The sequence below is a fragment of the Giraffa tippelskirchi genome, chromosome 13, assembly GCF_054371585.1.
Source record: "Giraffa tippelskirchi isolate mGirTip1 chromosome 13, T2T-mGirTip1v1.2.pri, whole genome shotgun sequence".
Classification (NCBI taxonomy): domain Eukaryota; kingdom Metazoa; phylum Chordata; class Mammalia; order Artiodactyla; family Giraffidae; genus Giraffa; species Giraffa tippelskirchi.
The window spans coordinates 21,082,220-21,105,161 of record NC_137287.1 but is presented as its reverse complement, the minus strand read 5'-3'; the positions used below and the strand labels follow the sequence as shown (position 1 = coordinate 21,105,161).

General features: G+C 44.1%; 1 protein-coding gene across 4 annotated transcripts in view; it reads left to right on the top strand.

Moving 5' to 3' along the window:
• SCNN1G (sodium channel epithelial 1 subunit gamma) overlaps positions 1–22,942 on the top strand; it is a 212,458-nt gene that overhangs the window by 170,941 nt on the left and 18,575 nt on the right. Inside the window, exons 2-5 of one of the 4 annotated variants that reach the window (XM_081554539.1) lie at positions 6,718–7,111; positions 12,361–12,702; positions 18,027–18,374; positions 20,148–20,457. In XM_081554539.1, coding sequence (XP_081410665.1) covers positions 18,058–18,374; positions 20,148–20,457 — 627 coding nt within the window. In that variant the 5' untranslated portion in view covers positions 6,718–7,111; positions 12,361–12,702; positions 18,027–18,057. Of the gene's footprint in view, positions 1–6,682; positions 7,117–12,360; positions 12,703–18,026; positions 18,375–20,147; positions 20,458–22,942 lie in introns of those variants that run through there. The other 3 variants (XM_081554538.1, XM_081554537.1, XM_081554540.1) reach the window with 3 other exon arrangements.

Genomic DNA, 22,942 nt, shown 5'->3' with positions numbered 1-22,942 from the left:
AAAAATGTTTAAATTCCACTTAACATACTCAAAGAGATAAGAAAAGATATTGCATCTGTGAAACAATAACATGATTTTTTTAAAAAATTAGAATATAAATAACTTTAGGTAATTAAAGTTTTGATGGAATAATTTTAAAACTGAACATAAGAGTTGGAAGATAAAGTTGCAGAAATCTCCTAGGAAGTTGAATTGTTACCGAGCCTGCTGTGGGGCCTTCTTGAGACAAACCCTTCCCGCATACTCTCTGCTTTAGCTCTTTTCTGAAGTAGCTAGATGAAAGTATTAATATCGGATGCCAATTTGCTGAGCTATTTTACAGAGGTGGAAACTCCCACCAAATGGAAGATGTTAACTTCTCGATTACCATGAGCACATAGCCTCCCGAAGCCTAAGGACTGATAATGTTCACCCCTGTGACATCACCCAGTGACATCATCTTGCCATCATCCAATCAGAGAATTGTGCATGAGCTTATCACAGACTCTGGGACATCCCTCCCTCACCTGGTCTTTAAAAATGTTTTGCTGATATCCTTTAAGGAGTTTGGGGTTTGGGGGGCTAGTTCAGAAGGAGTAAAATTACAGGTCAGTACGGAGTAATATTTACATAAGTCAAATAACACAAAACACTGAGTTAAACTGTCCCTGACTATCCCTTAGAAGGAAATCTTAAAAAGCGTGAATGTATGTATATGAATAACTGACACACTTTGCTGTTCGGCAGAAACTCACACACACTGTAAAGCAACTATACGCCAATAAAAATTACAAAAAAAAAAAAAAGGACTGTCCCTTAGCCATATTGAGACGCTGGTAAGAATACGCATGATTTAGCATGAAGATGCTAAATATATGGTTATCGGTGCTAGTTGACTATCTAATATCTATTCTCCCCTTATGATTTTTTCTCCTTTAAATTTTTTATTTATTTATTTTTTGGCTGTACTGGATCTTCACTGCTCCATGTGGGCTTTCTCTAGTTGCCTTGAGCAGCAGCTACTCTCTAGTTGTGGTGCACAGGCTTCTCATTGTGGTGGCTTCTCTTGTTGCAGAGCACAGGCTCTAGGGTGTGGGCCTTCGGTAGTTGCAGCTCATGAGCTCTAGAACACAGGCTCAATAATTATGGGGCAAGGGCTTAGTTGCTCCACGGCAAGTGGGATCTTCCTGGATCAGGGATTGAATCCATGTTTACCACACCAGCAGGCAGATTGTTTTTTTTTTTTTTTTTAACCACTGAGTAACCAGGAAGCCCTCCCTTTATGATATAACAATAAAACTCTGATTTTTGTTGGGGTAGCAATAAACCTGGTTTAAAAATTCCATTTTCACCTCCAGAAAGTAACCAGACAGAGTTCTAATGCCTAACATCTCTGTAGAGGTTTCTTGGAAAATTTTTCTCTCCCAGTCTAGGTGCTCTCCCTTCCACATTGTCACTTACTTCTTCCACTCAGGAAAGCATATTCCAGACCAAGAGATGAAGAGGTCGTCTTTCAACCCTGAGATACTAAAGATGATGGAGTCAAAGAAAACAGAAGACTGGACCTTGACACCCTCGAGAAGTTGTATTAACTCCTAAGTACTGGTAACACAAGCAGAAAATGAAATTTAAAGTAAAACCACTTAAGACAAAACCCATCAAATATCTGGGAATAAATCAGACAAGAAACATAAGACCTCTATACTAAAAACTACAAAATACAGTTGAAAGAAATTAAGAAAATCCAAATAAATGAAAGGATATAACAAATTCACAGTTAGAAGACTCAATATTGTAAGCCAATTATCTTAAAATTGGTCTATAGATTCAGCACATTCCCTATCAAAATCAAAGCAAGATTCTTCATAGAATTTGACAAGCTAACTCTGAATTTTATAAGAACATGCAAAAGACCTAGAATTACCAAAATCTCCTTGAAGAATGAGGCTTTACACCACCAGAGTAATTATGCAACTTTCTATAATTAGCTTGTTTATATTACTTCATTGTTATCTGCTCTTTATCATTCCTTCCTTCTACTTTCTTTGGGTTTTACTCTGCTGTTCTTGTTCTAGCTTCTTGAGATGGTAGCTTAGAGTGTCGATTTTCAAGTAGTCTTTAAAAGTTTTTGAACTATTTACTTTGAAATAATAATACAAGGGACTTCCCTGGTGATCCGGTGGCTAAGACTCTGTACCCCTAGTGAAGGCAGTGGGGTTTGATCCCTGGTCAGGAAACTAGATCCTCATGTTGCAATTAAAGATCTCACGTGCTGACACAAAGATCGACAATTCCACGCGCTGCAACTAAGACCCGACACAGCCAAATAAATAAATAAATTTATATTTTCTAAAAGAAATAATAGTACAAGACTTACAAGGAGTTGTAAAACTAGTATATAGAGATCCTCGAACCCTTCGGTCAGCTTCTACCTATGATGACGTCTTATAAAACTAAAGTGCAATATCAAAACTGGGAAACTGATATTAGTACAACATCGTTGAATGACCACAAACCTCATTTGGTTTTCAATGAGCTTCAAATGTGCTCATTTGTCTTCATGAGAGGAGGGAATTCTGTGCGGTTCAGTCCCATGGATAGACTTAAGTGACCACGCTACAATAAAGGTACAGAACTGGTCTACCACCACAGAGCAACTCGCTCCTGCTGCCCGTCTATATTCCCACTCACCCTCTCTTACCCCCATCCCTGCTTCTTAGCAACCATCAGTCTGTTCTCCATTTCCATAGTTTTGTCAATTGAGAATGCTATATAAATGGGATCCTCTAATACATGATCTTTGGAAATTAGCTTTGTGCACTAAACATAATGCCCTTGAGATCCACCCATGTTGTTACATTTGTCAACATTCATTCTTTTATTACTGAGTGGTATTCCACTGTATGGATGTATCACTTTGTTTAACCATTCACTTACTGAAGAACTTTTGAGTTAGTCCCAGTTTTTGACTCTTACAAATAGAGCTGTAATGAATATTCCCATTAAGATATTTGTCTGGACATAAGCTTTCATTTCTCTGGGGAAAATGCCCAAAGATGTGATTGCTAAGCTTTATGGTAAGTGCACATTTGGTTTTATAAGGAATTGCCAAACTGTTTTCCAGAGTACCAGTTTACATTGCTACCAGCAATGCATGAGAGATCCAGTCTCTCTGCATCCTTACCAAGAAGTATTCTTTTAAAATACATGCATTAGAGTTATACATTTCCATCTGAGCACTTCTTTGGTTGGATTTTCTAGACTCAGTTGTTTAAGCCACTGTTAATCAGTTCTTCTAATACTCAGAGCTGAATGCAATCTTAATCAGTTGTGCCCTGTGCAACTCCAGGGGGCCATTATTAACCTCATGGTCTAGAGTTTTGTAATAAACACTAGCAACTCTGAAATGAGTGTAAAATAGGTTAACTGATTACAATACAGGTTGACGATTTGTCTTCAAGAGCCAATAAAATATATACAATTAGAAAAAAAATCTGAAAGCTTCCATTAGATATCTAGAATTCGGTTAGGAGGAACAAACCTGATTTAAATAGAGTGGTCATGAAAGACTTGCTGGAAAGGTGAATTTTTAGCAAAGCTCAACAGACAGGCATTTCAGGCAGAGGGGAGCACAAATGCAAAGTCTTTGAGATATATAGGTGTCTGGGTTGTTTGAGAAATAATGACCATGAGGGCAGTTTGGAGGTGAGTGAGTGACAGGAAAGTAGTAGGATATGAGGTTAGTATGGTAACGGGTTTAGTGGCACCAAATCATGTAGGGATCCAGGCTAGACCATATGGGAGGCTATAAAGCTGACCTCAATATGTTTAAAAGGATTGAAATCATGTATAATATGTTCTCCAACCACAACTGAGTGAAATTAGAAATCAGTAACAGAAATAAATGTAGGAAATTCACACATGCATTGTGGAAAATGAAATGTGGAAATTAAACAAGACACTTAAAAATTTTTTTTTCTTTTATTTGGCTGTGCTGGGTCTTAGTTGCGGTACGCGGGATCTTTAGCTGTGGCATGTGACCTCTTAGTTGAAGCCTGTGGTATCTAGTTCCCCGACTAGAAATTGAAACCAAGCCCCCTGCATTGGAAGCGCAGAGTCTTTGCCACTGTACCATTAGGGAAGTCCCAACAAGACACTTCTAAATAACTAATGATCAAGAAGAAACCACAAGGAAAATTAGAAAGCACTTTGAGATGAGTGAAAATGAAGACACAACATATCAAAAATTATGGGATGTAGCTCAAGTAGTTCTTAGAGGAAAATAAAAATAAAGATACCAATTCAAGGGCTTCCCAGATGGTGCAGTGGTGAAGAACCTGCCTGCCAATGCAGGAGACGCAAGAGAGGTGGGCTCAATCTCTGGGTTAGGAAGATCCCCTGGGGGAGGAAATGCCAACCTGCTCCAATATTCTTGCCTGGAAAATTCCATGGACAGAGGAGCCTGGTAGGTAACAGTCCATGGGGTCACATAGAGTCAGACATGATTGAGCGTGCACAAACACACACATCAAATCAGTAATCTAACTTTCCACCCTAAGACACAGAAAAGGGAGAGCAAACTAAACCACAGAAAGCCATATGGGATTTGATTTCTATAACTTTTGAGTACCTTTGGTATCCTAAGATGGTTAATTTTATGTGTCAACTTGACTGGGCTAAGGGATGCCCACACACCTGGTAAAACATGATTTCTGAGTGCTTCTGTGAAGCTTTCTGAGAAATTAGCATTTGAAGCAGTAGCCTGAATAAAGACCATCCTCAGCAGTGTAGGCAGGCATCATTTAATCTGCTGAGGAGCCAAACAGAAGGACAAGAAAGAGGAGGGGAGATTTTCTCTCTTCTTGAGCTGGGATGTCCATCTTCTCTGCCTTTGGGCACCCATGCTGTAAACAACTACTGTTTTTGGAGCCTATTTAGTGCCATTTTTTTCACACTTTTGTGCCTTTTGTTGGTGATTTTGCTGTTTAAAATGGCCTCCGAGTGTAGTGCTGATGTGCTGTCCAGCGTTCCTACCCACAAGAAGGCTGTGATGTGTCTTTCAAAGAAAATATATGTGTTAGATAAGCCTTGTTCATGCATGAGGCATATGCCATAGGTGAACAATGATCATCAATGCTGATGAACCAACTATATATATACACACACACACACACACACACACACACACACACATATATGTAATATTTTATACATTTATTTATTTGGGCTGTGTCAGGTCTTAGTTGTTGCACATGGGCTCTTCATCATGATATGTGGGCTCCAGAGTGCACAGGCTCAGTAGTTTTGACATGCAGACTCTCTAGCTGTGGCATGCAGGCTTACTTGCCCCACTGAATGTTGGATCTTAGTTCCCCAACCAGGGATAGAATCCATGTACACTGTCTTGGAAAGCAGATTCTCAACCACTGGACCACCAGGGAAGCCCCAACCATATATATTAAATAAGATATTTTAAAACAGAAACACACATTTTTAAAATTTATGTATTGATCAGTTGATGAATACATTGTGACTTAGCTCTCAGTTTCTCCTAAGAGTAATGGTTCAGGATTTGCTAATTCAGTGTTTGTGATGACTTCGTAACTTCAAGTGCAAATATCAAGAAAAACACTACATTTTTAGTTCTAAAGGTAATCTGACTGTGACATCTCTTATCAGTCATGTGCTGGCTGGAGGAGGTCACTTTCACTATTTCATCCTTCTTGCAGTATCCATCTCAAAGCTGCAAGTGGCATTTTGGGGGAGAGGAACATATCATAAGAGACCTCCTGCATACAGGGAGAACCCACAACTGCACCCATCGCTGCTGTCCATGGTGCTGATCATCTAAAGCAAGCTTTCTGCAAGAGAAAAAGCATCCGAAAAATCATTATGAAATTTGCATGAATAAACCTAAGGATCCTGTCCTCTACTCCTCCATGATCAAAGAGAATAGGTTTCCAAAACTGGGTTAATGAGCATGCATGATTAAAGAGTCTTGATGCCATCCTTGTAACATCCACAAGTACTGAGGAACACTATTCTAGAGCCACAGGAAACCTGGAAAGAGCCAAAGTTGGGAGCATACTTACTGATTCCCACTGAGTTTCCACACTTAGCCAATCCTGTGCTACTGAGGACTAAGCCCTAGTATCAGTTTAACCAAGCCTTCTAAATCACTTCAGATTCTCCTCTAACTCTCTAGAAGATTTAAGATCTCCTGGTATTTCTCATGACTGGCTTCTTGAATCCCCAAATGTTGATCCTCTAAAACCCAGAATCTGTGGAGACTCTGAATTACAAAAACTTTCAAAAAGCAGAAGTAAACTTTAGATAAATTGATACAACAGAGAAGACAGTGTTTCACTGAGACAATAATCAAGAGCAAGTGCCAAAGAAGGGAAAATTGGGGAAATTATGGAAGATTAGCTGTTTTGAAACCCAGAATTTACATGAATTTTGCTTTTGGGAAAACAACAATTGTCTCACTCTCAAAATATGTGTTTTGGGTAAAGACGATTCCAAACCTAAGCATGTGATCCAAGCCTAAGCCTATCAACGCATTCTCTATTCAAATCACAGCTTTCAGGTAGAGGTTGGGACATGCTTCAAGCAAGGTAATAAAGCCTAATTATGACAATTCAGTAGTCATGTATGGGTGTGAGAGTTGGACCATAAAAAGGCTGAGCACCAAAGAATTGATACTTTTGAACTGTGGTGTTGGAGAAGACTCTTGAGAGTCCCTTGGGCTGCAAGGAGTTCCTTAGTCAATCCTAAAGGAAATCTACCCTGAATATTCATTGGAAGCACTGATGCTGAAGCTGAAACTCCAATACTTTGGCCACCTGATGAGAAGAGCCAACTGATTGGAAAAGACCCTGATGCTGGGAAAGATTGAAGGCAGGAGGAAAATGGGATGAAAGAGGACAAGATGGTTGGATGGCATCACTGACTCAATGGACATAAGTTTGAGCAAACTCTGAGAGATGGTGATGGACAGGGAAGTCTGACATGATGTAGTCCATGGGGTCACAAAGAGTCTGGCATGACTGAGCAACTGAACAACAACAACAAGGACAATTCAGAACTAATTCTACAATCCATGCTGGAGCCACAAGTCTTGCTGGACTCAGTTAAGTACATTAGAGACTGGAGTTAATGCAATCCTCTTATGATTGAACTGGACAGAAAATGGCATGAACACTGAGAAAGTAGAGCCAAGACTTAATCATAGAAAAAACAGTTCCTGGTGACATCTTTTTGTGTGTGTGACATCTTTTGAATCCAGGCTTATGCTAAGCTGAAACCAAACTCCTCAGTATATGAGATGATTTGTTCCATCTTAAAACTAAACTAGTTCAGAGTTGTTTGTTTCAGATACTTTCAAAATACAGAGTTCTACTTAGATTACAAATAAGTACTAGACGTGGACTAAAATATTTTAGGTGATGTATGATAAAATGTGGAATTCACGAAGGCCAAGTAAGTTGGATATAGGGCAGTGAAAACCCTTTTGACATAGCTAGGAAGTTGGGAAGACTTTTCACCTGTTAGCAAAATGCTGATTAAATTCTCTTTAGGGTAAGGTTTTTATCAGCTGGCTCAGGAGGCATACCCTTCCTGAACAAATGATGCCCAGAGAGAAAAATGCTCTGGTTGGTGTTGAAGTGGGGGGCTCCTACCAGAATCATGGCTATAAGCTAGGGGAAGATGATTTCCCAAAGGAAAATATAGGCTCTGTTGCCAGTAGAAAGTGGAATACATTCCATGCAGGCAGGAGAAGTAGATTCCATCAAGAACTCTCCTGAAATAGTTGTCTTGTAAGTGCTTTCAATAAGTCCCCTCATAAGTATGTCTCTTGAGCTTTAAAGAATCTGATTAACAAAATAATGTTTCTTACACTAGAAAATGATGCTAACTGTTGTTAGAAGCATTTATGTCCCTTGGAGAAAAAAAAAATCATAGAAAATTAATGTAACTAGATTTGCATTTCTTTACTATTATGAAAAGTAATGCTATTGGCCCAAGGTAAGTCAATGTGCAGAAACAGTATTCAGGTCACCGGAAGCTAGGGTTGGATTAAGAAAGAAGAATGATTGTTTAGTGTGTGTGTGTGCGTGCTTAGTTACTCAGTCATGTCCCAACTCTTTGCAACCTCATGGATTGTAACCTGCCAGGATCCTCTATCCATGGGGATTCTCCAGGCAAGAATACTGGAGTGGGTTGCCATGCCCGTCTCCAGGGGATCTTCCTAACCCAGGGATTGAACCCAGGTCCTCCACATTGCAGATGTATTCTTTACTGTCTGAGCCAACGGGGAAGCCCTGATTGTCTATTATGCCACCACTTTTCATGAGCTCAAGTTGTGGAAGATGGCCCTCACCGGTGTCATTTGACATAAAAATAATGTTCCCCAGAAAGTTTGTAGATCCTACATCTGGGACTGGATATGGAATACACTTACTTTAAGGAGCGGAAGATGGCATCACCCTAACCAAGTAGATTGTTAGTTGAAACTCCTTTGATTTCAAGTGAGAGAAACCGAACTCAAAATATCTTAAGCACAATAGCCAATGCATTAACTGACATGACTGAAAAATTTAGGAGGTAAATTCAGCTTTGGGTTGTGCTAGGTCCTGAGACTCACCTGTTATCATCAGGGCTGGAACCCTTTCCATCTCTTAGCTCTCCTTTTCTTTATTTTGGCATTGCTTCCAGGTCTCATGTGATTTTCCCAGCACTTCTTTGATTACACAATCCTTTCTGCTACTAGCTCCAATAGTAAAGAAAGTTCTCCTTTTCAGTCTTTCAGAAAACATCCTCGGTGAGCCTGACTCTCACTGGATTGAATTGGGGCCCATGCCCACTCCTGAACAAAACACTGTGACCTGAATGGTTAGATAAGCTGATTGGCCAGGCCCAGAGCCAGAGGTGGGATCAACCCAGACTGAACCACAGTTCAAGTGTTAGGGAGTTGCTCTCCAAGGAAATTCAGGATGTCCCCAGAATAAGAGGAAATAAATGTTGATTAAAAAATAGAAGAAGCAGATGTCCACTATACCAGTGCTTTGGGCAAGCAAATCTATAAGATCTGTGTAGTTAGGGGACAGTATGTGTGCACGCATGTTCAGTTTACTGAGTCATGTCCAACTCTTTGTGACCCTATGGACTGTAACCATCCAGGCTCCTCTTTCCATGGGATTCTCAAAGGCAAGAATACAGGGGTGGGTTTCTATGACCTCCTCCAGGTGATCTTCCCAACCCAGGGATCAAACCAGCATCTCCTGCAGCTCCTGCATTGCAGGCAGATTCTTTTAACCACTGAGCCACTGGAGAAGCCCAGGGGGCAGTGTAGTAGTACTGTTAGTCACTCAGTCATGTCCCACTCTTTGTGACCCCAAGGACTGTAGTCTGACCAGGATCCTTTGCCCATGGAATTTTCTAGGCAGAAATACTGGAGTGGGTTGCCATTCCCTTCTCCAGGGGATCTTCCCAACCCAAGCACTGAACCTGGGTCTCCTGCAGTGTAGGCAGATTCTTTGCCATCTGAGCCACCAGGGAAGCAGGCATTGAGGAAGCAGGGGAGTCTTATCTAAATGTATCTTTTCCTAAGTGGCCTAGAAGTAATACTACTAACTCAAAAGGAAGTGTTGGTTCACTTCATTTTAAGATTTCTTCTCTACTCATAGCCACACGCTCTGAAAATTGCCCATTCTCCCATAGTGGTGGACATCTGCTGTCGTGTTTGATCCTACTCTCACGCTGTTAGCTCATTGGACGTGAAGACACCTGATCCCCAGAATCTAGCTCATTGGCATAATAGTGGCCACTCAAATTCTTCATGGGCTCCCCTCAGACTGAAAGGGGCTACTGCTGCTGCTGCTGCTAAGTTGCTTCAGTCGTGTCCAACTCTGTGTGACCCCATAGAAGGCAGCCCACCAGGCTCCGCTGTCCCTGGGATTCTCCAGGCAAGAACGCTGGAGTGGGTTGCCATTTCCTTCTCCAATGCATGAAAGTGAAAAGTGAAAGTGAAGTCACTCAGTCGTGTCCTACTCTTCACGACCCCATGGACTGCAGCCTACCAGGCTCCTCTGTCCTTGGGATTTTCCAGGCAAGACTAATGGAGTGGGGCGCCATTGCCTTCTCTGGAGAGGGGTTGGGGAACTCAAAAAAAGCCCACAAAATCCTCCTCCTGAGAGATCCAGAAAGTTGCTGGTTCCCATTCTCCTGAGGCCTTATTTATGTTTCTTTGGATCCTATTTAAAAGGCTTCTGCCTACATCATTTAATACTTTCTTGGTTTTGCTGATACTAATTTAAGTCTCTTTCTATTCATTGAAACCAAATGACTTTACTGAGACTAATTCCAGTCACAAGGTGTCCAGTATCATTGAGAAAGGAGTAGCTGGTTTTGAGTGTAAGCAATTTTACTCTTCTCTGAACTTGGCCCCTGTGGTTGCATTTTCCAGGCTCTGAGCTCTGGCTCCTGAGCCTGACACTAGTCCCAATAGTCCTGAGATGCTTGGGTTGTTCAAAGCTTCTGTATGAGTGAAGTTATATCAGTTATCAATTGCCACAGCAATGTTGAATGACTGGTACACCTGGAATCAGCTGGGGAGGGGAGGAAGCGTGGCAGTCCTCCCGGTCTTGATCGGGCCTGTCATATCGAAAAATAACAAAGGAAGCGGGTATGAGGCATTTGGGATGATAGGAAACACTGTGATTTAAAATAGGGCAACCAGGGAAGTTGTAGCTGATAAAATAATAATAATTCAAAAACTTGAAGGAGGCAAGGGGATAATCCATGGAATTATCTGAATCACTCTGTGTGTGTGTGTGTGTGTGTGTGTGTGTGTGTGTGTGTGTAGAGATGTGCAGAGAGAGAGAGAGAACAGTTCGGATAGACTGGACACCTGTCACAAGGCCTGAAACAGGAGTGTGTCCATCATATACAAGAAACAATGTGGAGGTCAATGAGAAAGAAGAAGAATAAATTGGAGTATAATCCATAGGAGATAAGCGAAGGTTGATAACAGGAGTCAGGTCATGCAGGGCCTTGGAGGTGTCATGAAGACTTTGGCTTTTACCCTGAATGAAGTAAAAAGGCACTGAATGGATTTAAACAGAAGGTGATATGATACAGCTAATATAACAGCATCCCGGTGAGTAGTGTACAGTACTGACAACAGGCTGTAGAGGATGGACTCATCCAGACTAGTTGGGAGGCTATGGCAACGATCCACATGAGAAAGATGATGGATTGGAGCACAGTGGTGGCCCCAGAGGTAATGAGAAGTAGACTGTAGATACATTTCATAAACATGTTTCCAGGGGTAAAAGAAGTGGCTTATGGTCTAATAAGGGCTTCCCAGGTGGCACTAGTAGTAAAGAACTCACTTGCCAATGGAGGAGACTAAGAGACATGACTCCATCCCTGGGTTGGGAAGATCCCCTGGAGGAGGACATGGCAAACCACTCAAGTAATCGTACCTGGAGAATTCCATGGACAGAGGAGCCTGATAGGTTACAGTCCACGGGGTTGTGAAGAGTCAGACATGACTGAAACGACTTAGTACACATGCATGCATGGTCTAATGATGACAGAGCTGTTTCAGTTTTTATAACTTTGATCAACCATGCCTTATGCAAGCACCTTGAGAGAAGGCTTGCAGTCCCATGGCCTAGGAAGTGAGGGGCTTCTCTCCATGTAAGCCACCCCAAGAATGTTTTTTCATGCTTCATGTGGGACCTGGAAGGATGAAGTTTGGTCATCCTCACAGCAAGATTCTCATGCAGCCTTGTGGGTAAGTATGTAGGCTTTGCATTCCATAAAGCAGACTTGGCTGCAGATATGGGCTCCACCACTCACAAATGGTAAACTTCAGCTTTCTGAGTCTCAGTTCCTTCATCTGTAAAACTGGGGTAATAATAATTCCATAAGCAGAGGCAGTGATGGCATAGTAGAAAAACAAAAGTCACAAATGAATTCAGGGGGAAAACCAGACATAAAAAGAGTACATACTATGTGACTCTATTTACATGAAGTTTAAGAACCAAGAAAGTGAATCTATTATTTGCCCAAAGAAATGCTGGCTGTCTGTGGGAAGTAAGTAAAAATGGGCCGAGGGAACTCTCTGGGGCAATGTGCTATATGTTGATATGAGTGACGCTTACATAGTGCATATATTTACCAAAATTCGTGGAACCCATAACATCTGTGCATTTCATTGTATATACATTTTAACTGGATTTTTAAAAAACAGTCAATCTAGCCTAAATTCACTATATCCTATAGTTATATAGATCTGATTTGAAGTCTTATTTCTGATTTCAACTAGCTCCAAATCTTATTTAAAAAACCTTTTTTTATCTTATGACACAGGTTTTACATATATAGATGATTTTTTATATACATATGTCTAAACATCAAAGAATTTATGCTTTCAAACTGTGGTGCTGGAGAAGACTCTTGAGAGTCCCTTGGACTGCAAGTGGATCAAACCAGTCAATCCTAAAGGAAATCAACCCTGAATATTCATCGGAAGGACTGATGCTAAAGCTGAAGTTCCAGTACTTTGGTGACCTGATGCAAAGAGCCGACTCGTTGGAAAAGACCCTGATGCTGGGAAAGACTTAACGCAAAAGGAGAAGAGGGCAGCAGAGAATGGAATGGTTGGATGGCATCACTAATTCAATGGACATGAGCCTGAGCAAACTCTAGGAGGTAATAGAGGACAGGGAAGCCTGATGTGCTGCAGTTCATGAGATCACAAAGAGTTGGACACAAATTTGTGACTGAACAACCATATATATTTGTGTGTGTGTATATATATATATATATATATATATATATATGTAACAAGAAAACACAAATAAGTAAAATTCACTTGTAAGTCTACCCCAAAAGATAACTTCTTTTAAAATATTTTGATATATATTCTGTGTATTTTATAGCCTGCTTTTTTTGCTTAATTGTCCTTTTTGTTGTGCCAATTTAACTGGGTACAGAAACATTTGACAGAAAAAAAAATACACTAATAGGATTTTATCCCAAGAAGATAATCAGAGATGTACATGATATTTTACAGAATAATTTATATTAGTAAAAAATTGGAGATAATCTTGAAATATATAAAAATACTGATTAAATGATATGTGAGTGGAATACTTAGGTAAATGTAGTTATTGGCAAGGAAAGTTACATATACTATATCATGAAGTGATAAAACCCTGGCTTTATTTTACTATGAGACTCTAACTGTGTAGTGTATTGGCATTAAAACAAAGTCAAAGAACAGTTTGTATATCATTATATACATACATTGGAGAAGGAAATGGCAACCCACTCCAGTGTTCTTGCCTGGAAAATCCCATGGATGGAGGAGCCTGGTGGGCTACAGTTCATGGGGTCGCGAAGAGTCGAACACGACTGAGCGACTTCACTTTCACTTTTCACTTTCACGCATTGGAGAAGGAAATGGCAACCCACTCCAGTGTTCTTGCGTGGAGAATCCCAGGGACGGGGGAGCCTGGTGGGCTGCCGTCTATGGAGTCGCACAGAGTCGGACACGACTGAAGCGACTTAGCAGCAGCAGCAGCATATATATACGTACTAGTATTTAGTGGGGTTGCAGATTATGGAAAGTCATCTATATTCTCTTTATCTTTTGAATTCTGCACTATGAACATGTATTGTTAGAAAACAAACAGTTGAGATTTTTCGAAGATAATTTTCTTTGAATCGCCATCCCCAAATACAGAACCTGTTTCCACTTAACTGGGAAAGTACCCCTTGCTAATTCAAAGTGTGGTCCTTGGATCAGCAACAGAAGCATCACCCGAAAAATCCAAATTCTCAAGCCCCACCCCACCCCTACTGAATTAGAATCCTCCAGTGAGCGCGATTAGCACGTGAAAGTCTGAGCAGCTCTGAGCCAGAGAGGACCGCTTCTCCTCTCTGCACCTGTTCGTTCTCTAGTCGATGGGGCTGTGACAAAAGTGTCCCTGTGGTCCCCCCAGTTGCAATTTTCCAAGCTCAGTTCTTGTAGTTTTCAGCGTGAGCTCCTAAAACAAACAAACAGCTGAAGAGACTGAAAGATGAGCGACCTGCCTGAACATCCCTGCTGCCCAGGTGGGCACTGAAGCGGCCTCAGGCTCCATCCAGATCAGGAGGAAGCCGGGGATAGGAGTCTACTTGGGATTTCTCTTGATGATGGGGCCGGGAGGGTGCCCAGCTGGACCAGAATGGAAGGCGCTGGGCAGTAACAGAGCGGCAGGAGGCGCTGCGAGCGCTTGAGGAGCAGGATGCAGGGAGGCCTCAGGGCGGCAGCAGGCACAGCGCTGTACCACCTGGAAGCACGAAGTAGGACAAGCTGGGGCGCAGAACGCCCTCGTGATGGCAGGGGGCGCTGCAGAATCGTGGCCGACTCTAGGATGCCGCAAGTCCCCCGGTCGCTGGGGAAATACACCTGGGCAGGTGGGGGCGGGGCCCGATGGGGGCGGGGCTCCAGGGGCGGGGCCCAGCCCACAAGAGCCTTGGCGGCTGGGGCTGCGGGATGCTCTCGCTGTAAGAGGAGCGGAACAGAGCGTACTCGGATCGCGTACACGCTAACCGCAGGCACTTCCGATCCGAGTGAGGTGAGCCCAGTGGAGTTGGGTCGGGAGTTTCAGGCACTGGAGCGGCCGCGGTGAGCTTCCGAACGCTGTCCGGGCGGTAGAGGCGGAGTGGGCATCATCAGCCAGGGGCTGCCTTCGGGTACCTGGGATGCTCGGATTCCTTCCCATATCCATTCGGTCTAGCGCTCTGCTGTCTGCCCCCGCGGTGGCCGGGGAGGCAGAGCTAGAGCCGGAGGCGTTTCTGATTTATTCAGAAACTGGGTCCAGGGGTTCGGGGCTGCGCCCCGCCCAGTCTCTCCACCCAGCACCTGCTCATTCTTTTCCTTGCCTCAGTGAGACGCGTGGACCTGACCGCGGTCTTTCCTTTCCCTCTCTGGAATGTTTTCTTTAGGGTGACTGTGGTTGCAGAAAACAGCAAACCCTTGAAGCGAGTTAGTTGGGTTCTCTCCTGCGGCTTCAGCCCTGGCTGCCCTGAAGCAGATGCGGCTTCGGGCGCAGCACCGGGTCCCTCTGCGCGGGGAGGGCAGGGGCTGCAGACTCGCCGGTGAGGAGCGCGAATCTGGCGCGCAGGGCCCGAGGTTCGGGTTCCATCACTGAGATTTGGAGGACAGTCGAGGTCGGGAATGGGCGAGAGGGGTGCAGAAGAGAATCATGAGGGACCCCGGAATTCCAGAGAATTATTTTAATCCTTTCTACCTTGTGGCATTGGACAAGTTGCCTAAGCTCTGCTTCTCAGTTTTCTTCTCTGTGCCTTCTAGTGCTCAGTCGTGTCTGACTGTCTGTGATCCCATGAACCGTAGCCTGCCAGGCTCCTCTGTCCTTGGGGTTTCCCAGGCAAGGATACTGGAGTGGGTTGCCATTTCCTCCTCAGTGAGGATTAAATAAGATAATGCGTGAAAAGAATATGAGCAGGAAGCTTGAGAGTAAAGGATCAATAAATGAAAGCTGGTATTATTTTTGTTGTTCTTGCTGCTGTTGCTGTTGTTTTATTATTATTATTTGGGGAGTAGTCTGTAGTTCAAGGCTCCTGGTTTCAATTCCAACTCGGCCATTATCTGGTGTGACCTTGGGCAAGTTGCTTAACCACTCAGTGTCTCTGTTTCATTTGTATCATGGAGAAGATTGTGGTGCCTATTGCCGAAGATAGTTGTAGAAATTAATTGAGCTAATACTTGTAAAGTGCTTAGAAGAATGAGTGCTGGGTGTCAGTTACTAATTCTACCACAAGGGCATCATGTTTAATCAAGCAATATAACCTAAATGTAGCTACAACCTTGCTTTGTAGCAAACCTTACTTTGCTCAGAAGTTGAAATATTATTGGTGTGAAGATGTATAGGTTTTATGATGAGCAAGGTGGGTTCCCTTCTTTCACCTGCAGTTTAACGGACACTGGTGGCTGACCCACTGGGGTCAAAGCAGTCCTGGGGAAGGGCTCATGGGGTAGAGAGACCCTAGGAGTTGTCTTTAGTGAGAGGACAAGAAGGTTTGATGACAGAAACTTCCAGAATCACAGTTTCTGTGGAACATTCACATAGGGGAAAATCTTCCCTGGGTTACAGTTTTATTTGATACAAAATTGTACCTGGACCTAGGTTTCTAAAACAAACTCTTGCAAATTTTTGCTTTTGGATTGTAGGGAGAGAGGAGGTGGGGATGGACAATATTTAAAATGATAAAACACAATAAATCACTTTCCTCTTGCCAAGAGGTTTATAGCATAATTTTGAAGGTCAGAGATCACAGCAAGATCATATACATCTGTGAAGGCTTAGAGTGGCTGGCTGCCCCTGGACATCTTATCTCCCCTGCAACACTCTGTATCCTTGCTGTCATAAACCTGAAACTCACTAACACCGTAAACTTGAAGGCCTCCCAGCTTGGCCCAAGCTCTCGATTTTGGACAACATCCCATGGGTTTGGGGTAGAGAAAAAGTGAGTGCTCAAGTCCAGAATCCTGAAGAACAAGATGGGGTAAACTACAGTCTTTGTCCCAGGCCCAAGCCTTCTGGTGGGGTGGGGTTGGGGGAGGGCATGGGGATTACCCTGTATATCCTACTCCAAATTACAGTATATCCTAATTTGTCTCTGTCACCTATGGTAGGCACAGGAGACAAGAGTTTCCATATACCTCTCCCCAATGCCTGTGTTTACTACTACCAATGTTAGGAAGCGATTGTACTAACTACCCAGAATTTGAAAAGTAAATTGTTCAGGATCCCATCAGGGGGCAGCACCCAACACAATACCAGGCCCCTCAGGGCATATACCATGGTGATAAAGGCAGCAAGGTTCCAGCCAAGCGCCTCCACTTACTAGCTGTGTAATTTTGCACAAGTTACTCCAATCTCTCTGAACTCATTTTCCTCCTCAGTAACCTGGAGATAATAATAATAGTATGCCTACCTTATGGCACTGTTGAAACATGAACTGAAATATAGATAGATAGATTTGGGTCAAGATTTATTATATGTGTTCTATATGAAGAATGAGACTGTATGCATTTATGAGACTAGTGAGACTATATATTATTTTAGTTCATATCTTAAAAGATTGTTATTGCACATTGTAAAGCTTCTGTAATTCAGATACATTATGTATATTGATGAATGTGGTAATTTGCTTTTCAACACTCTTCCCCAAAGCTGTTATATAATCAAAGTGTATTCTCCAAATCAGTGATATGTTAGAATAAAGGAAATCTGGCACAATGCCTGGAAAATATTAAGTGGCCAATGTTTATAGGCTATTATTGTATCAGGTGCTCTAGAAACACTAAGAGCTTGACTATAAAGAGAAAAAGTGAAACGAAGTGAAACAGAAACACTCCACTTGCGGTAAAGCAGCTGAGAAAAGCCTGGGAAGATATGACTGGTCTGGCAAGGGACTGAGCACGATCTAGTGTGGCTGCCTGGAAATTCTCTTGGCAGATTTTATCTGTTAGAATCGATTCGCAAGGCACTTGCTCTGTGCTGGACCCGCTGAGCTCAGCACCAGAGGGGCAGGACAAGGTAGGAATGATGCCCTCAAGGAAGGCAGGCTAATGGCGGTGATAAAATCAGGCCTAGGCTGCTAAGATGAAGCTTGATAAGAGGGGAGTGGAGTCTGATGGGGTGGGGTTGTTCCAAGCACCCAGGAGAAAGGTCTTTCAAACTCATCCAGTCATTTTCAGGTTAAGCCTTACCCACCCCCACATCCGCACAGCTTGGCCTGGGGGCTGCCACAGGAAGCAGGCAGAGAAGGAGGCAGCTCTTTGGCAGCTGTGGTGGCCCCAAAACAAATATCCTGGAGCAAGGGCCAAGGCCTCAGAAAGCAGACTGTCCAGCCCAGAGGGAAAGAGGAAGACAGACTTTGGGGACACGTGAGCTGGTGTTTCCCAGCGCCCAGCCTCTGGGCTGTACCCACTCACTTGCCTTTTTTCTCTGCCCCTCCAGCTTGGCTGTCCCACCAAGTCCCATCCTCACCATGGCTCCTGGAGAGAAGATCAAAGCCAAAATCAAGAAGAATCTGCCCGTGACAGGACCTCAGGCGCCTAACATCAAAGAGCTGATGCAGTGGTACTGTCTGAACACCAACACCCACGGCTGCCGCCGCATTGTGGTGTCACGTGGCCGCCTCCGGCGCCTGCTCTGGATTCTCTTCACGCTGACAGCCGTGGCTCTCATTCTCTGGCAGTGTGCCCTCCTCATCTCATCCTTCTACACCGTCTCTGTCTCCATCAAAGTCCACTTCCAAAAGCTGGATTTTCCTGCGGTCACCATCTGCAACATCAACCCTTACAAGTAAGAGGCAGGAGCAGGCACGTGGAGGAGGGGTCATGCCCCTCCCGAAGGTGACGCACGCCAGCCTGCAGACACGCTGTTTAGAAACTTGAATTTCTTGCCAGTGTTGGTAAACTGCCCTCTCCCTGGTTTAAAGTCTGTACCAAATTTTCAATCCATCAGCAACTTCTGAGGATGGGCTGGCTCAAGGAAGAGGGGAGGGCGAGAGAGGCTGCAAGAAACTCTTCTGCTTGGCGACTGGGTCTGGAATGGACAAGCATCCCTGCTGTCTTGGACACACACACACAGAGTCCAGCTTAGCCATTTGCCCTAAGCTCACCAAGCTCACACCCTCACTCTCCCCTGAGCGTGAGCTGGAGGCTGACTCAGACATGACACCTAGATGACTTCCGGAAGCACCTCAGCTGCCCAAAACCCTCACCTGAGTCAACCCAGCCCCACTAATTGAGATCACTGGGCTATGGGCAGGACCTTCCCTTCGTCCTGCCTAATTGTCTGCTGCCTGACCTGTTCTATATGGGTCATCGGAATCCTTCTCAGGATTATTGAAAACTTGTGAGGCAGATCAGAATTTGGCAGAGCAGGAGTGGGGGCCGGGAGAAGGGAAGAGCAAGGGAGGAAGACCATCAAAGGGAACTAACTCATACAGAGTCCTCGATGAGTTGATGGCAAAGCTCAAAATCAAAATCAGGTCTAAACTCATCCTCCCCCTCAAAGTCTTTCTTGCCTTCCTTTCTTTCTTCCTTCTTCCCCCCGCCCTTTCTTCTCTCGATCGACTGTTCCGTAATCTCTTACTCAGCCTCTACAAGTAGTCTTTCACTGTGCCTTGTTCTGGGGCATGGAAGTGAATGACCCAAACACAGTCTTTGTCCTAGTCCAGCTGATGTTGGTAGAGGATTGAAATATTAACAAATAAAGTTACACTAATAAAATTAATAATAATATTTATTATTATTTAACTGCACATATATATATACACATACATACACACAGATATGTGGATGGATGCATAGATAGATAGAATAAACTGATTGACTCTTGCCAATAATCCCATTTTACAGATGGGAAAACTGAGACACAAAAAGGCTAAATGGCTTGACCAGAGTCCCACATCCAGAACCAGGATGGGGAACTGGAACCCAGGCAGTTTGGCTCTGAAGTTTCTATGTTCAGTCACTATGCTGTGTAGTCTGTGCATAGAGCAAGGGGGCGAGAGAGTGAGGAGAGTTAAGAGGGAGGTCAGGACCGTTCAGTATTGTGAAAATGAAAAGATGGTGTTGTTATGCTTCACGAAGTCAACTCCTGAATTGTTCTGTGTTCTTGGGGGTTTTCAAGGTAACAGTAATACCCCTCCCTCCCAGCACTGATTCGAGGAGAACCTGTGGGTAGGGGCAAGTATGCCAGGTGGAGACAGAGCCCGCCCCTGGGGAGACTCCTGGTTAGCAGTTATTTACTTGTCTTCACTGTGGCTGGTTTATGGGAGGCACCTGACAGTCGCCACTCCAGAAATGCTGGTTGGGGCAAACTCATCAACACACCCCGAGAGCAAGCAGACAGTGATGGCAAAGGTGAAGCCACAGGCAGTTACACAAGGGTCATACAGGAGCCTGTCCCCATTTATTTGAGCCAGTGGTCATGTTGGAGGAAGAAAATTTAAAATGGCCTGGTCTTCTTGGCCAAGGGCACTGGGGTGATGGGCACATCGATGGGAAGCAGCACGGTGAAGGGCCAGAGGGGTTTCCCCATCCCGACTCCTCCTTTCCACCTTGGCAGATACAGTGCTGTGCGCCACCTCCTAGCTGACTTGGAACAGGAGACCAGAGCGGCCTTGAAGACCCTGTATGGCTTTTCAGAGATTACGTCTCGGAAACGCCGAGAGGCACAGTCCTGGAGTTCAGCCAGGGAGGGCAATGATCCCAAATTCCTCAACCTAGCCCCATTGATGGCCTTTGAGAAGGGTGATACGGGCAAGGCCAGGGACTTCTTCACGGGACGGAAGCGGAAAGTCAACGCAAGAATCATTCACAAGGCATCAGATGTCATGCATATCCACAATTCCAAGGAGGTGGTGGGATTCCAGCTGGTAAGATGCACATCCTCATGGTTTCGGGGCCTGGGATGGGATTCTGGGTCCAGGGAGGCGGGATCATGGGTTGGGGAGGCAGGGTCTTGGGTCCGGGGAGGTGGGATCATGGGTCCAGGAAGGAGGAGTCATGAGTCAGGGAGGCGGGGTCATGGGTCAGGGAGGCAGGGTCATGGGTCCGGGGAGGTGTGGTCCTGTCCAGGGAGGTTTCTTCTTTGCTGTTAGCCCTATAGTCCCTCAGAAAGAAACACATTCAGGGTGAATCAGCTGCAAGCAACTGAAACCGATCCAGGCAATCGTTATTATGTATGCTGTGGTCAGTCGTGTTCAACTCTTTGCAATCCTGTGGACTATAGCCAGGCTCCTTTCCATGGGATTTCCCAGGCAGGAATACTGTAGTGGGTTGCCATTTCCTCCTTCAAGGGATTGTCCTGACCCAGGGATCAAACCTGTGTCTCCTGTGTCTTCTGCATTGGCAGGCAGATTCTTTACCACTGAGCCACCCGGGAAGCCCCCAGGCAATCTTAAGCAGATAAAAATGCCAGTAGAACTGGTACCAGGTCGGTAGCCTGTTAGGAACCCAGCCACAGAGTAGGAGGTGAGTGGTGGGTGAGCCAGCAAAGCTTCACCTGCTGCTCCCCATCACTTGAACCATCATCCCCACCCCAAACATCTGTGGAAAAACTGTCTTCCACGAAACCAGTCCCTTGTACCAAAACGGTTGAGGACCTCTGTCTTAGAAGGTGACCAGTAGCTCATGGAGTCCTCTCAAAGGACAGAAATTAGGGAAGATTCAGGGATCCTGGTGGCAAGAAATGATGAAGAGTCATTTCAGATATTGCTGCTGGATTATATAAGCTTCAATTATTGATTCAAATCCCATTGGGGACTATCTGATTGCCCAAGTTTGGGTCACCTGATGGCTCATGTTGGGTAGGGCATCTTAATGTACAGTCTGGGCCAAGTATATCCAAAGAGGGAAAGGAAATTCTACCAAGTAAAACTGGAGTGCAGATACCAGAAGGAAGAAAATAGATAATGAGCAACAGAAACACACGGTGTTCCCAGCAATACTTCCCTTCATGAGGTGCTATAGTCTGACTTCTCATCTCTCCTTCTTGGCCCCATTTAAGGGGCTCTAAAGAAGCAGCCATTTATGAAAAATGAATTCCATTGCCTTCCTGGCCACACTCAACCATCACCCTCCTCTCTGTGCCTCAGCTGTTTCTGCAGGATGAGAGCTACTTAGTCTTTATAGTCTTGGTTGCTGGTTGTGAGACCTCATAGCTCTATCTGCCAATCCTGAGGGGAAAGTGGCACTTTCTCTAATCACTGAAACTTTTTGAAGTTCTCCTGGGTCCTTACACAAGATAAAGTTCTCCTTGATACCCAAATTCATCTGTTGGTGTCTGTCTTTTAGGAGAGTTTTCAAGCCCTATTGATGAAATGAGAGGGGCTTCTCAGGTGGCGCAGTGGTAAAGAATCTGCCTGCAATGCAGGAGAAATGGGTTCGATCCTTGGGTTGGGAAGATCCCTTGGAGAAGGGAATGGCAACCCATTCCAGTATTCTTGCCTGGAAAATTCCATGGACAGAGGAGCCTGGTGGGCCACAGTCCATGGGGTCAGAGAGTTGAACATGACTGAGTGACTGAGCACACAAGTATGATGAGAACATCTGGAACATATCACACTTTCCCTATAGAATCCCCATTATTATGTATTTTAAATGCTGGTCTTCCTAACTAGCATAGGAGGTGGGGAAGTATGGTATTTCACCTACTTTGTAGGTGAAATAAGGATAGGTACACAGATGACACCACCCTTATGGCAGAAAGCAGGGACGAACTAAAGAGCCTCTTGATGAACGTGAAATAGGAGAGTGAAAAGTTGGCTTAAAGCTCAACATTCAGAAAGCTAAGATCATGGCATCCGGTCCCATCACTTCATGGCAAATAGATGGGGAAACAATGGAAACAGTGAGAGACTTTATTTTCTTGGGCTCCAAAATCACTGCAAGGTGGTGACTGCAGCCATGAAATTAAATGACGCTTGCTCCTTGGAAGAAAAGTTATGACAAACCTAGACAGCATATTAGAAAGCAGAGACATTACTTTGTCAACAAAGATCCATCTAGTCAAAGCTATGGTTTTTCCGGTAGTCATGTGTGGATATGAGAGTTGGACTATAAAGAAAGCTGAGTGCTGAAGAATTGATGCTTTTGAACTGTGGTGTTGGAGAAGACTCTTGAGGGTCCCTTGGACTGCAAAGCAATCAAACTAGCCAATCCTAAAGGAAATCAGTCCTGAATATTCATTGGAAGGACTGATGTTGAAGCTGAAACTCCTAATACTATGGCCACCTGATGAGAAGAAATAACTCATTGGAAAAGACCCTGATGCTGGGAAAAATTGAAGGCAGGAGGAGAAGGGGATGACAGAGGATGAGATGGTTGAATAGCATCACCGACCAGATGGACATGAGTTTG